This window comes from Leuciscus leuciscus (genome assembly GCF_965113295.1).
Source record: "Leuciscus leuciscus genome assembly, chromosome: 24".
Lineage (NCBI taxonomy): Eukaryota > Metazoa > Chordata > Actinopteri > Cypriniformes > Leuciscidae > Leuciscus > Leuciscus leuciscus.
The window spans coordinates 6700449-6716481 of NC_138723.1; the positions used below are offsets into that span (position 1 = coordinate 6700449).

Consider the following 16033-nt stretch of genomic DNA (forward strand, 5'->3'; position numbering starts at 1 on the left):
TAAAAAATAAATAAAAGCAGTAGCTATCTTGAACCATCCACTCACAAACAAAACCAGCGTAATTATCAAGGAAATCATAACTTATTTCCTATGGTTTCTCAGTGAAAGTTGACCTACAAACTGTTTTGGTTATGGCAGACCACTAAAGACTGTTTAGAGGAGCTGAAGGAATCCTTGTAAATGGCCAGACCCAATTCTTCCCCTCTAATTCCTGGCAAGCGTTCCTGCCACAGATAGGCAGAGTGTTTGACGTACTTGCGGAGGAAGCCTCTCCCTGTCTGTGGGATTGGGACCATGCCATTCTCATTCAGACACTTAGCTGCAGAACTTATCTTGTTAGCTGAGCCGTCTTGCCCATGACCCAGCCGCTGTGAGAGAGGAAGCGCGACCACACGGCCACTAGCCCACCAGACATAAGCTCACAATCTGTTTTTTGCGAAGCAAAGCCACACAATGACATATTGTTTACACCTTTGCTTGTTTAAATTAACGGCATCTGCTAAACAGAAAACACCCTGTAGCCCACTCAAAATGTGGTGTGTCACAATGTGCTGACTTTTTAACAGTTTTTGCTTTATCAACAATGCAGTAACACACTGACGTAGTAGGTGGAGTATGTGGTTATGAGATCTGATCACATGAGACACATTTAAGACGTTACTACCAGGTGTAAATGGCAATCTGTGTCGGCTACACTTGTGTTTAGATCACCTGGAACAGATGTTAGTACGGTACCAGAAGTAAACAGCGGAGACATGTGTGATTAATGTCTTAAAGGGACGGTTTACGCCAAATTTTAAGTTCTGTCATCATTTACTCACCATTGTTTCTTTCCAAACTAGTTTGAAAGTGATACAGGTTTGGAACGACATGTGGCTAAGTAAACTATCCCTTTAAGATAAGTCTTAATTTGCTCTCCATTTTATCTTAGGAGAAACAATCGAGACTTAGTTCACACTTTCTTCTTGCAGAGACTGACAGAATAAATGGAAATAAAATAAAAACTTGCCATAGTTTTTGGCAAGTAAAAACCGCAATCATGCTCAATGAAATGTTGCATTTGTAGTGCATGTAAAATGAAATTCCTTTAGAGAAACTAGACTATTTTTATTCATCACGTGATGTCGCTTACATTTCGTTCAGTTATTTTCAGCGGCCGTGGAAGTATGCAGAGGCGGGTGATGAAGTGCATTCCTCATCATGTTCTCATAAGAGGACTCATCTCCACTTTTCCCCTCTTCATTCGACTAATTTGATTAGTCAATGAAATTGCTGTCAGGCGGCGTTACGGGTAGCATCTCGTCACATCATATTGATTGCAGTGCTTTGCACATTTGCTACAGCAAAGCAGTTTATAATTTAGCTGTGGGGTTATATGGGAGTTGCGGAAAAGAATCTACCAATTCTACCAATAATCTACCAAAGTCTAACACGTCACCCACGTTTGTTCTAAATGTTCATGCACAGCCTATCTGAACACATTTGATGTTTAAAGTGGTCCTGTAATGCCATTTTCACAAGATGTAAAATAAGTCTCCGATGTCCCCAGAGCGTGTATGTGAAGTTTTATCTCAAAATAACCCATCGATATTTTTTATAGCATGTTAAAATTGTTGTTGTATAGCGCTGTTTTTGTGTGTCCCTTTAAATGCAAATGAGCTGCTGCTCCCGGCACAGAGGGCGGAGCTTCAAGAGCTTGTGTGTTAGCAGATTACCTCACATACACGTACTGAACATTTCAAAAACTTGTAGCCTTTTATGTTCAAACAGGAGTCGGACAAAGATGGAGAGACTCAAGAAGAAGTGACATGTAGACTGCAACAGGGCATTTCTGAATGGTTAGTTGATGAATTTACGTATGCAGCTGATGTGTAGTTAACCATCTTCTAGTCATTTATTAGCATATTCTGTCATGATAATCTATAAATGGTGTTCCCAGAGGCGGGGTTTATGTACATTTTAGGGTTAGGGATGTCACTAACCCATGAAGAAGCTCATTGTAGTCCCTACCACCCGTTTGTTGTAGTCCTTAAAAAACGATTTCTGTAAAAGCAAATATCTCCCTTTGCTTTGAACTTTGAGTATCATAACTTTGCAGATGTTGTTTATGCTCAAACAGCAACATTACACACTAACTGAAGTTAAAAAAGTTAAATCATAATCAACCACCCCTTTAATATACAGATATACAGATATTTAATATACAACTTAGAGTGATTGAATGTCCGAATAGGTTTTTGGGGGCCACTCAGAAGTCCTACCCTGACCCTGTTGTATTGTGCACATCTGGACAAGGCTTACTATCTTCTCTCACATCATGTTGTATATCCTCATAAAAAAGATCCAGTACGACAATTTAATCCCATCGACAAATATATAAGATGTAAAACTTGCACCCCAGTGACTCCCACACAGATAGAAGCAGCTGCTTGCTGGAGAAGACAAGGCTTGGGATCAGGGGCCGGAGGAGAACCAAGGAGCGGTCAGGGTCAAACAATGACGTTTGTTGTTAATAATTACACTCTTCAAATACACAGTGGAGAGATCCAAACAAGAGGTTATTGGCCTTTATGAGATGACCGGCTAGCAAGTGGCAGAAACGACCGCAGTGCTTGTTTACAAAAAGAAGAGTCGGGGTAAACACTGTCCAGGGTTATTCAAAGTTCTGGGAAGGATGTAGTGAATATGAGGAAGAAGAAACCAGGATAAACAGTCACTACTTACGTCCGACACGGAGATTGATCTGGTCGCGGCGCTGGCCGTCGGGGTTCTGGAAGCAGCTGTATAAGCCATTGCTACTCATGTTCACCTCCATCAGGATGAGCCGTGGTCCTTCTTCTCGGCGACGGGCCTTCACGTCCGTGCCATTCACCTTCCACGTTACAGAAGCGTCGTTGTCCAGCGAGCCGCATTGCATAGTGACATCACTTCCTATCCTTTCATACTGGATCCTGGCACCTGAGGAAACAGAATCATCATGAGGTCATCACAATTGCACTAGAGGTCATCATAATTGCATTACATTTACTTTTTTCCAAGGAGCACATGCTCCTACGTTGAAGTTAAATAACTATAAGGGAAATGTATCAATATTCAGTTTACATTGGTTTATTGCATAATCAAAATATGAAGGGGAAAAAACCTTAATGGGGGACTTCTAATAGGACTCTTATTTTGAAATGTCTATGTTTTACTGTTGCAGGCTGTTCATTCAAAAAGATGAGGGAGATCAAATATGCACTCTTACAACCATCTACAACATATCACAATATAAACACAAACTAAACATTGCCATAATTAATCTGTATAATGTGCAACAGTGCTGAATTTTTACTTTGAAATGTGTCATATTTAAAGAAAATCATAACCATTTGAAGTTTAATAATCATATTAGACTGTATCTTCATTCCTGTTTTTCCATCCCTAAATTTAAGACCTCTTAAAAATGATAATTAAGATGTTTGTTATATCATTTAATATATTTAAGACTATGGTAACACTTTACAATAAGATTTGTTAGTTAACATAAGTTAACTACATTAGTTAACATGAACTAATAATGAACTGCACGTATACAGCATTTATTAATCTTTGCTAATGTTAATTTCAACATTTACTAATGCTTTATTAAAATCTTGTTAACATTAGTTAATGCACTGTGAACTAACATGAACTAACAACGAACAGCTGTATTTTTATTAACTAATGTTAACAAAGATTAACAAATACAGTGACAAATGGATTGCTCATAGTTAGTTCATGTTAGTTAATACATTAACTAATGTTAACTAGTGAACCTTATTGTAAAGTGTTACCAAGACTTTTTATAAAAAAAACGTTTGTACTTTTTTTAGGTCCTTCAGACTTTTTTATTTGCACACATGCTCCTAAATACATTTGAAAGTTTGCGCATATCTATTTTAGTCTCAAATGTGAACCCAGCAACATGCTTTTAAGACCAATACAGATCATGTTTTTGTATTTTATTGTGCTGATTTCCATTGTCTTTCTATCTACACATGCGGTACATGCATGCAATCTTTGACCGTTGTGTTTTCCACTGGTAGACAGGACATGTTGTTTGTGTTCATGTACAAAAAAATGTGAGGAGAGTCTCTTGAAAGATTGTGTTTGTCGCATTGGATTATATGAGATTGTGAGTAAAAAATAAATAAATAAAAATCTATGAATGAATGTATTTTGGCTAAGAATATCGGACACAATTGGTGTTTGGTTTGCCTGAGGTGAGAAAATAGCAGGTCTGTTTATTTTTCTACTTAAAATCAGTTCGGTCATTACCATGCTTTTCACAAGAAAAGGAAGATGTGGTTGTTTTTCTACAAAATCTTTTTCACACCCTAAGGCATGTTGTTATGGGCTTTGACATCAAAAGAAAATAAATTTCTTCATGTCGCAACCGCAAGTAATGCCCTATAGATGTCCGCCGTCATGCGACAGCTGCAACAATGAAAGAAACATAAGAAAAAAGAAGGTTCAGAATACACAAACAGGCAAACAAACAAAACTCGGAGAAAACATCAATGCCACTCTTTGACTTTCATTACGACGTCGTGACTCCGACAATGCACAGGGGTCGGAAAAAGCAATCTCTCTTTCTTCCACTGACCTGACTAACTACCCCTGTAGCTTAATCCACACGCTCTGGGCAAACCAGATCCATGAATTTTACATTTACTCCGATGTCAAAGCCTGTGATGCAGCAGTGTTGAGAAGAATGAAAAGAGAAAGGCTGTTGCGTTCAAGAGAGGAGGACTGTGACAGCGGCGACTGCTTGCTATAACACAGACGTGCCCATTAGGATTCGTTCAGTAGATAGCGTGACATGCAGTCCTAAATTTGACAGCAAATTTCCTGCTTAGAGAAAACATGTTTCTATCTTTACAGATAATAACTTACAAGCTTATAAGCAACGACAAAATTGTAAATATATTAATATCTTTGATAGCACCAATGTTGCTACAGGGAAACTTTTCCTACAGATAAGCTAATTTGATGTCTGCTAAGCAACCAAAAACTAAAAAACAAAACTAAAAAACACACTTTTAAATCCAAACAGGACACTTTATAATGGCATTTATCATTTTAAAATTACAGAATGGCAGTAGAATATTTTTTTGAATAAGTTAGGCATCACTTTCGTCAGTCTTGAATTTCCCCAGTAACTTGAATGTCTGCTGATTTCATCATCCTGATTACCATTCTATAGATTTTATTTTATTTTTTATTTAAAAAAGGGGTAATTATATTCTCTTCACTTTCAATTAAAATGTAATGTATTGCATGAATTCATAATGTTTTATATTCAATACAACTCCCCCGATACACATCATTTCTTTGAACCGATTTAATTGTGTCCATTGAACAAACATGATTATCATTCTCAAACATATGTTAGATATCAAAAAAAGAAAGGAGGGTAAATGCCTGAATTCCTGCTGAACTACTCAAAAGGTCATTTTATAGCTCAGTTTTTTGAGAAACCCTCAGAAGACGATGCTTTGTGAGGAATCTCAGTTGTGCAAGCTTGTGAAATATCTCCTCTCTAAATATCTTTAGTATGGAAGTCATTGCTTTGCCCTCTGCCTTGTTCCCTTTGAGGATTCTCATTAAGGGGTTGCCTCTCACTTGTCTGCCCACTTCTTCCAGACCGTGCTATTACGGAGCATCAAATAAATCCATTTCTTGTTTCCTGCCTGCTTATCTGTTGAAGCTGCGGGAAGGCAGCGATAGGGCGAGTGAACGGTGGCGCATTGGCACGACACAACAAAGCCCAAGAACAATTCCTCATATCTGCTACCTTTCGATAGCTCAGAATGCCTAATTCCCATTATGCAATTACCAGGTACTTCTTTCACAGCCTTATCAGATCTTAGGTTTGCTTCATTTTGCCACATGGTGGCATAGAATTGGCAATTCAATGCTACACCATAACCACATTTTATCTTTAGGATAGAACATTTGTGCCAAAAAGCATCAAGTTTGATTCAAGGAGTTGCCCTTAAACTTTCACTACCCACAATAACCTCATGGCTCAACATGTCAAAAACTCCAAACATATTGCTTTAAACAAACCCAACTACACAAGCCAAACAATTTCCAATACATGCAAGTGAACATGCAGTTTCAAGGGCAATGAGTTTGAAGGTCCCATAAGCAAGAGAATGGAAGGGGAAAATATGGCTGAAGTTTAAAGCAGTTGTCAAACTGACACTTAATAATGTAGATGTAAACTGGCTGCAGAGGTTAGCGGAGGCGTCATGTAGAGATGAGAGGAGAGGGACTTTACACCCACATGGAAGTGCTAAAGGTTTATGAGCAGGACATATGCAGTGTTGCTTGTGGAGGGAATTCTAGACTGGCCAATAGAGGACCGGACAGACAACTACAACTCCTGGCTAGATGAGGAACAGCTGTCCTCCTGAAATATGCAGCAAAAGCACAAAGCAGTTAATTGGCTGGGCAAACAGAAGCTGTCTGTGTTAATGAGTGTCCTTTGTTCTCAAACTCTCACAAAGACATCGGAACTTACAATTTATAACTCACTATCGCAGAATATTGTTTTGTGAAAGTACACAGTGCACACAAAAGTTTCATGCAGGACAGTCCCTACTAAAAACAGTTGTCGAATTTGGGATACTGGTGGCCAGTGTGGGACGCTGGTATGCTGCTGTCTCAAGAGGGTTCTTAACTAATTTAACCAGTAAAACTTCACCAACCAGCTTTACCTGCTTCAAACCATCACTGACCAGAATAAACCCGCTTGAAAATAGACTTTTATTACCTCCATTTTTCAAAAAGGTCAATGACTTTCATTGCCTGAGTCTTACAATGTAAAATTTGATTCCTCCAAATCATGAATATTTTGTTCCATCTTTGGTTTCATGGCATCAGCATGCTTTCAGAGCTGCCAGAGTTTACAAGGACTCGTCACACTCAAGCCTCCAGGCTGCGGGTGGGCTGGGTTGTACTGCGGCATATGGAAGTTTTCCCTCCCTGATATTATATTGTAACACAGAGGGATTTTCACACAAACAAAGGTCATGAAATGCTCCATAGTCTGCAAAAGGTCAATGGGATTACAAAAGTATCAGATTGATACTACATGGATCAGACAGCTTCATCATTGGGCTCCTGGGCTTAGACGCTCTACATTGGGAATGTGGGTTTGGCTACTTGGTTTATTTTCTTACACTTGTCAGGGGGGGATGCTTGCTTACTCCTAGCCACTGGCACTGTTCCTGCTTTTCTCTCTCCTCCCAGACCTCCTGTGATGCACCACATGCTTCAAAGACTATCTAGTTGAAGACCAACACAAGTTTCGCTTTAGCTTGTGACCTACGAAAACCCCTAAATGGGTATACTAAGTATACTGACTAAAATGAACAATTATCCAGTCAAATTTTAGAGATGGAACTATTGCTCAAACCATCTTCAAAGCCAATGGTTGATCCACTGCTGGATCCATGCTCAAAGTCAATGTAAAATCTCTGCTCTACTCCCACCAGTTGAATTTTATACAAAGATCATAAATTGATTTTTTGAGAACAAAGCATAAACAGCCCACAATGAATATTATAATACACACATACAGGGCCACTGATAAGAGGGGGACTATTCTATTCTATTCTATTCTATTCTATTCTATTCTATTCTATATATACTGTTTATATGCAATATGAAACTATAAGAACATTATTTAACATTGGTCATATTATTCTGCTCAGTGTCATGTCTAACAATGTCCTTCAACTCTAAAATCTCTATAACATCACTATATCTACTTTTTTTTTTTTTTTTTACATTGTTATTTTTTACATAATATCTTCACTAGTCGGAAGAAAAAAGATACTAGGATGTAATGATGTGGGCCTTGCATCGTTCTTATTTAAAAAAAAATAATGGCTTATTATTTCCCCAATTCAATGCACAATGGAACTTTTGACAGAAACTCAGTCTCACTTTGTTTCCCCAGACACATGAGCAGCCTTCCAGAGGAGATGAAACAGGATGTACAACTCAACAGCCCCTTGTGATGGAGAGCAGCATGAGGCAACGCTCCAATGCAAATCGGCACCAGAGGAGATTAAAGCACCCCATCCCACTCGCACCCAAAGCCCTAATACACAAAGGCAACCCTGATTGAACTGGATCCTAATCTCAGATATGCACTCCACAGCAATAGCAACCCCCCCCCCCCCCCCCCCCCCCCCCCCAACCAACCACCCCCCCAACCAACCACCCCCCCCCCCAACCAACCACCCCCCCAACCAACCACCCCCCCCCCCCCCCCCCCAACCAACCAACCTCATTTGCTAATACACAGTAACATACATCCTTAGGATTCCACATGTGGAGTGGAAATCTAGCTGCTGCTTACAGGCTGTGCAGATATATGGGGCTGCGCTTGATGTGTTCATGTCATTGATTTGGTGCAAGGTTGGGAATTTCAGGAATCATGCAAGTATTAAAAGACGGCCTATCAAGAGCATGGTTATGGCAGCATAATACTATTGCATCAATTGGACCATATGTTACTATGGTGGTATTGATGCTATGCTGTGATTATCGTGATTGCGAAGTATGCAGGGAGTTGGTCTAGTCTTACACCGTGTCCCAATCAATCGGGTGTTTCCAGTGTCTTCACTGAAAGTATTTATGCAACAGCCAATCAGAACATACTTAATGTTTAATGCTGTGTTTCATGCAAAGTTGATGTGGGATATTTATATTCACCTACAGTACTTCCAATCATAAAGGTGTTCCATTGGCCATTATATTGTAAGTGCTGATACTCGAAAGATTATATATAAGGAAACAAAATATGTAAGATTCCCCAGTAGCCAAATTGCAGAGGATCACTGCAAACATTTTGCAGGCCCAGGAATACATTCTGTGTGCCAAAATGTGAATGATCACTGTGTACCTGAGTGCTGTCATGTTTATGTTTGCATGATATACTCGTGCATCTGGGGAAAAACTAAATTGGAGTTGTGAATTTCCTAATCACTTTCCAAGTTTAAAGTCAGAGTTTAAGTGATGTTCTATTGTATTTTTCCAAGAGGGAAGTTGGAAATTCGGACTTCCACGGCTATCTTTGTTGGGATTTTGGACCAATGAGATTTTGCGCTGACGAGTCACTAAAACCAAGCGTGACAAATTCAGCTTGATGCAGACATAGCTGGAGAAATGTGATTAATTAATTGTTGCTTTATTACATTGTGTCATGTCAGGGCACTCTAATTTAATTCTGTGAAGATCATTGCTTGGAAGAAAAAATAAATAGGCTAAACACTGCAGTACAACTAAGATTTTCTCAAGATGTGCTTGCCAAAAAGTATGCAGTCCAACTCAATAAGCACAGTGTAAATTCACAGCGTAAAAACAGACATACACCAACCAAGGTTTCATTCATATTTGATGGATGACCTTGGGCCAAGATATTCTAGAGTGATATGTTCAATGGTAACCAGCCAAATCAAAAAGCATTCACAATCGACTGATAAACATGATGTTCTGGAGTCTTCAGGTAAGTCACTGATGCTATTCCTGTAGTGCCAATGGCATGTTATAAAGTCCTGTAGCTTATAAATATTTGTAAATACAGAGTAACAACTGATGTGGACTATAAAATATATTGTGGCAGAAATAAACAGATTATAAAATCAAGTTTCAAGAGCACTTTGCTGTCTGGCGACTCTGCAATTATTTTCTAATATCTAATTCATTCTCAGAATGAAGTAGATGGCACAAACCTGCTGCATTGGCCCCAGGCCCTTGGAGAAAACACTCCTTTATACCCAGATTACTTGCACATTTATTCCGCCGCTCTACCTCGGCTCTGCTTTGAATGAGGGAATTGCGTGGCCTTGCTGCTGGAATGTAAACATCCCGTGGCAGGCCTGTGTCTGCGGCCCCCTGTCCTCCTCATCAGGAAGGATTGAAATCTGCCTCCCTCTCTTACTTCATCTCCACCAGCACACGTCCTCCAGCGCTGATCACAGATGAGCCGTGCAAAATGAAGAGCAAACATACCTGGATGTCATTACAAAGCACTCCCATAGTTTACAGGAAGTACACTGAGGCCTAAAACCAACAACCGCTCCTTCTCTGTTCCCATTCTCCTCGCAGGGTGGCAGCAGGAGGGAATAGGGAAGGAATGAGCTCCGGTAAGGGTCAGAAAGAATCCTGCTGCTCGTTTTTTACGTCTGTTTTGACAGGCACTCGGAGCACCAACAACGTTTTCCGTAATTTGTCTCCATTTGCTCAGCCGTTGTTATCATTTCCCCAATCAATCCTGACGCAAAGGGTCTTTTTTAGATGCTGATATGTTTATGTCAAAAGGGGAAATTCTTGCGACACGAATTTGATGACTGCAAAGTATGTACTCTGATTTAAAAACCTTGCTATGTTGAAGGGATCACAAAGCATTTCTGAGAGGATGCCAGTGTGCCAGCCAAAGTAGCACTTTTAGATAATTTATCATGTCAGGCTGAGGCATGTCTCAGAAAGAAAGATAAATATTTTTTTCTGATTACAAAAATCCCTTTGACCAAGGTGTTTAAAAGCTCTCTCTGGACCAGTGGATGAAATGGTCTCTGGTGAACTACAATCAAGAATATTCCTATATATTCCCCATAAAAGGGAACAAGGGAACACAAGGGAAGAAAGAAAGAAAATTTCAAAGCTGATTAGTGACTAGGTTGTATAAACCACTACTTCATTTGTCGATCTCAAGGACAACCTCTACAATTCGGCTGATTTAGGGTTACATTTATTAAGCACCAATCAGATGCATCAGGACTGCGGGCAATATAACCAAACTATTTTATTGCGCTGTCATTGTCCTCACAAAAATGCATTATGCATAATAATTGAAAGCATTGTTCACAGCAGGCGATCAGAAGTCTAATGCTGATTGCCTTGATTTATTGTTGAAAGGGGTGAATTTGTAACAAAAGTACTGCTTTGATGGTGTAGAAGTTTTGCTTTAAACGGGATGAAATTAAAGACTTCTCAGAGGAATATTTAACATCCTGACAGTTTCACAGCTTGTCTACACAGCAAGTTTAGCATTGCATTGCATTTTTGCAGTGGAAATGATGATGCAACAATGATGATTTGAGCGCAGGCTTGATCATTTTACAGATAAACACAAAATACTGAGTGACAATCCGTATGGCTTTAGAGCCTATAGGTCGGCCTCAGTGGCAGTGATGGAACTGGTAGAAGAGATTTCCACTGCAATGGATGGTAATGAATACACTGTGGAGGTGTTCCTAGATTTACAAAAAAATAAATAAATTTGACACTATTGATCACGGCTTATTAATGATGAAACAGGAGAGATAAGAGTATAAAGTGAAAATGGTGGAAGGATGGTATAAGAGGAAAAGCTCTCTCTTGGTTAAGAGGTTACCTTGATGATAGATATCAGTTTGTACAAATAAATAATGCAAAATCGTATCTAATAAAAGTCACTTGTGGTGTTCCTCAAGGTTCGGTGCTAGGCCCCTTATTGTTTGTACAGTATATAAATGAATATTTGTTAAGTGTCTAAATTTAAAAAAATTGCCCTCTTTGCTGATGATACACATTTATATTGTTCGGGGGGAAATTTTTGGAACAGTTTCTGAATACAGTGGAAATTGAATTGATGGTCTTAAAAAAATGGTTTGATTATAATAGACTTTCATTTAATTTAATTAAAACAAAGTTCATAAGTTAGTAATTAGTAATTGTAGATTTAGTAATCTACAAAGTAATAACAAAGCGAAAATTAGGATTATAATGAGAAATAGAAAATAAAAAATGTGTTATAATAGATTATAAATTATGCTGGAAACCAGATATTAATAATATAAAAACAAAAATGTCTAAATCCATTGCAATATTAAATAGAACAAAACATATTTTGAACGAAAAAAATCATTATATATATATATATATATATATATATATATATATATATATATATATATATATATATATATATATATATATAATGATTTTATGTGTATACATATGATTACCTTTTTTCAAAACCCTTTCTGAGAATCTACATCTCAAAATTCCTCACTTAGATAAAGATAAAATTAACCAGTTGACCACATTGATCAACTATATGGTTGACAGATGAATGGTCAGTTATGTTAACACATCCTAACACATTCTTTTCAAATTAGTTTTAATAGTCATTTATTGTAATTCCCCATGGGTTGAATAAAAAGTGCTTTAAAACATATTTCCATTAAGACAACAAAAAAAGGAGAGAAAACAAAAATGTAATAAAATATCCTAAGTGGTACAGTATGTGGTCTTTAAAATCTGGTAACAATTTCTTGTTAATTTGAGGTTTTGGCTGATACATGTATACTCTGGTTTTGACAAATTCTCTGTAGTATTCTCATCTTTTGAGGTGTCTATTGATTGTGAGTTTACAACTCATCTCTGATGCAAAGCCATTTGATTGAGACCTTATTATACCTTTACTACAGATTCTCTAGAGAGAGCAGTTGAGGCTTGCGGAGTGACAGCAGACACGAAACAGCAACTGTTTGCTACGGGATGCTCTCGTTTGCGAAGGGTACACATTCTGGCAGCCCAACAGACTCTACTGTGACAAGCCTGCTTTGTATTCCACACTATTACTCCCCATGAGAAAACCTTTCATAACACAGTCTTATGCTCTTGTGTTTTTCCGTTATCTATCCCACCTCCTTTTCCATCTACTTTTCCTCCGTTGTATACATCTCTCCAATTCCTTTCCTCCAACACCTCCCTAAACTCACACCCTGAGTTGTAGCCTCTCACTGCAGGACAACCAAAAGCTGCCGTGACTTCACCCAAATTCTCCCGTTACCTCAGGGTAATCCCGGCGTGATTGCCCTGCTTAGTGGCCCTTCTCCTTGCTCCCACAGGTGGCACGCTACTCACCAGACACTGCCTCTCGCAAGGAAAACAACGTGCAAGTCTTGTTTGGATAACACTCAGGGCTAATCTGTCCGGAAAGGGAGGACCTGTTCGTGAGTGGCACTGGAATAACAGGTCTGTTTGAGAAAAGAGCATTCGGCTGCTTTCTCCAACTAGAGAATGTTTCCAGTGGCATAGTGTTTTTTAGGTGATAGATTGCAGGATCTTGCAGCCACCTTTGCAAGCAAAGTCCAACCCCATCATCTGTAAAGCATGACTAAGTTTGGAGTTCCTCACCTTCAGCTCTGATCTCGATTGGTTCCGCATGAGAGGACATTGCAATTTCTGCCTCATCTTTTCTGTGTGCCATGAGCAGGAACATTTGAGGACTACCAGATGCTGGGGGTCCTATGTCCTGCAGAGTTGAGCTCCAACTTGTTCTAACACACCTGCCTGGAAGTTTCTTCTCATCCTGAAGACCTTGATTATTGTTCAGACGTGTTTAAACGGGAGCTAAACTCTATAGAATAGTGGCCTTCCATGAGCAGGATTGGACACCCCAGAAAAAGTGCAACACATGGGTAACATTTAATGATGAGCACTACACACTACGGCATCACAATCATTATAACTGGGAAGAATTGTCTCTCACACTTTCAGAAATGTCTATGGGTATGTTTACACGACAACGATATGCTTAAAACGCTTGGTGCTTAAAATGTGCTCAAATATGCTTAAAGTTTTTCCGCGTACAGATGACACCATTGTCAAAATTATCCCCATTCATGCGAAACAAAAAAAAAAGCTGTATTCTGCTGCCAGGCCATTAGATTGCGATGGAACACTATGGACTGAACATGTGATACGCATGTGCATGATGTCATCGTTTTCACAGATTCAAGTTTTTGTTGTTTCAAAAACTTGCACTTTAAGGCCCTGTTTACACGACATGGGGCTTAAAAACGCAAAAAAGTGAAACCACCCTCCAGAGTGGAAATCTTAAAAACAGCAGTGCTTCACATTGCCACCTACATCGAATTTCACACACTTTTGCGTCACCATATGCACGCAGATTCCCCCCCCCCCATAACGTTCGTCTAAAACGCAGAATAAAAAGTGATAACGCAACGCCACTTTTGCGTTTTCTCTTCAGATCGTTTCCGTGTAAACATAGCCTAAAACCCAATTTTTCAAAAGTTCGCATTTTCAGGCACCCAAAACGCCTTTGTCGTGTAAACGAATGGCCAAAACAAAGTTTTACGTTTTTAGTTGAAAACGGTGTCGTGTGAACAGCCCCTAAATTGACTTCTCTCTTCTTTTGGGGAAGTAATCATTACTTTTTAAGAGTTTCATTTTTGAGCTTCTGTTTTAAGGGCCACCAGACAGCTGCTAACCCACACAGGAAATTAAAACTTATTGCAAGCATTAGTTTTTGGAAACAACCATTTCACTTCAGTGTTTGCTTCATCGTGCACAACCCGAGCACACACACAAGAAGCTTGGAATCTAAGAGGGCAATCTATCAGTAGATTTACCGCCGCTGCCACACATGCAAACAGAGACATTAGATCATGTACAGTAATTGCACTAATATTATGACTACATATACAGTCGAGGCATTTATGGTGATATTAAAACGTAATTATCTTTGCAAAATTTATCTCAAAGTGTACTTTATTTCAAAACTAAATTGCAGTTCGAGGAGCAGAGGCTCAGAATGACGGCGTGTTTAAACATCACAGACATTTTCTTTTATGCATCTCCTGATGAGCATAAATCAAGCAACATTCATTAATTGTGATGACATTCATAAATACGACATAAAAGATATTAATATGCACTTGACATGGAATGTGACCTTCGAAGGCTCATTTAGAAACTGCTAATTGTGTATACTTAGCAAAAAGCTGTATCATCTATCAGTCTGGAGGATGGCTATTGACCTCTAGGAGTTGCAGTTTTGTTTCTGTAGCAATATTCATTGTTTTGCATCGGTATCATAGCACTGAAGAAGAAGAAAAAAGCCATTAGTTGCATTTAGTTGACTTTGAGTTGTAAGAGGAGTGAGATCTGATAACAAAGGTTAATTCTAACAACTGTGGATTTCCTGACCCAATTTCTCCAACAAACACCTCTTAGAGAGCGCATGCAGATGGCGGCGTGAAGATTAATGCCCAGACTTTGCCATTTGACATATGTGGGTTCTCTGTTTTGCGTACGCCAATGCCCTCTTTTCAAGCTAGGCCTCACGTGAACACAATGCTAGCTTCACTTTGATGAATTATCATGGCTAGATGGGAATGAAAAACAGAAAAGTTGAGGGACGGGACTGTTCTTTAGTGTCTTTAGAGGAGAACGCACCTATAACTGCAAGTGATGAGAAAAAGTGAGTTACAAAAACAGTGAGGGTGTATTATACAACTATCAACACAGAATCTGATGAGCTTCTCTGAGTTTCTATGCTTGTAGGTGTAGTGAATGGGGCATGATGCATCAAATGGAGTCTGAAACAGATGGCATGCATACTTTTGTTGTCATCATTTGGGTCACTGGGCTCAATTTGAATGCCTTAGTGACTGGTATAGGGGCAGCTGAAGCTGAACAAGCAGATGCACTCAGTTGAATAGAGAAAGAATGCTCTGGCTGTGCACTGTAAAAGAAGTTAAGAAAGCTCAAAAAATACTTGAGGCAACCACTATCAACTTAACAATTAAAGTTGTAATAATATAATAATTTCTATCAACTCAAAAATGTAGAACTTTCTTGACTTGTATATCAGCAAACTGAAAAGGTTATATAGAGTTACTGCTAGAAGTTGTTTACTCACTGAAATGGAAGAAAACTTCACAGAAAAGCACCTATTAATTCCTAATAACAAATATGTGTCATCATAATTCCCCATGCTTAGACCAAAAACAAAATGTTTCATCATTACTGATCAAACTGAGTATGCTCAGCAGCCTGTAAGTTGGATATAGTAACTTGGATATACTCACACTAAAGGTACGTTTACACGACAACGATACGCTTAAAACGGAGAAGTTTTTCCTTTGGGTTTTCCGAGTACAGAACGATCCCCGTTCACACGGATCCGCAAAAATGA

General features: G+C 38.9%; 1 protein-coding gene across 1 annotated transcript in view; it reads right to left on the reverse strand.

Moving 5' to 3' along the window:
- Positions 1–16033, reverse strand: part of cntfr (ciliary neurotrophic factor receptor) — a 188327-nt gene that overhangs the window by 82774 nt on the left and 89520 nt on the right. The window contains exon 3 of the mRNA XM_082157694.1: positions 2725–2958. Within this exon, the coding sequence (XP_082013820.1) occupies positions 2725–2958 (234 nt within the window). The remainder of the gene's footprint in view (positions 1–2724; positions 2959–16033) is intronic.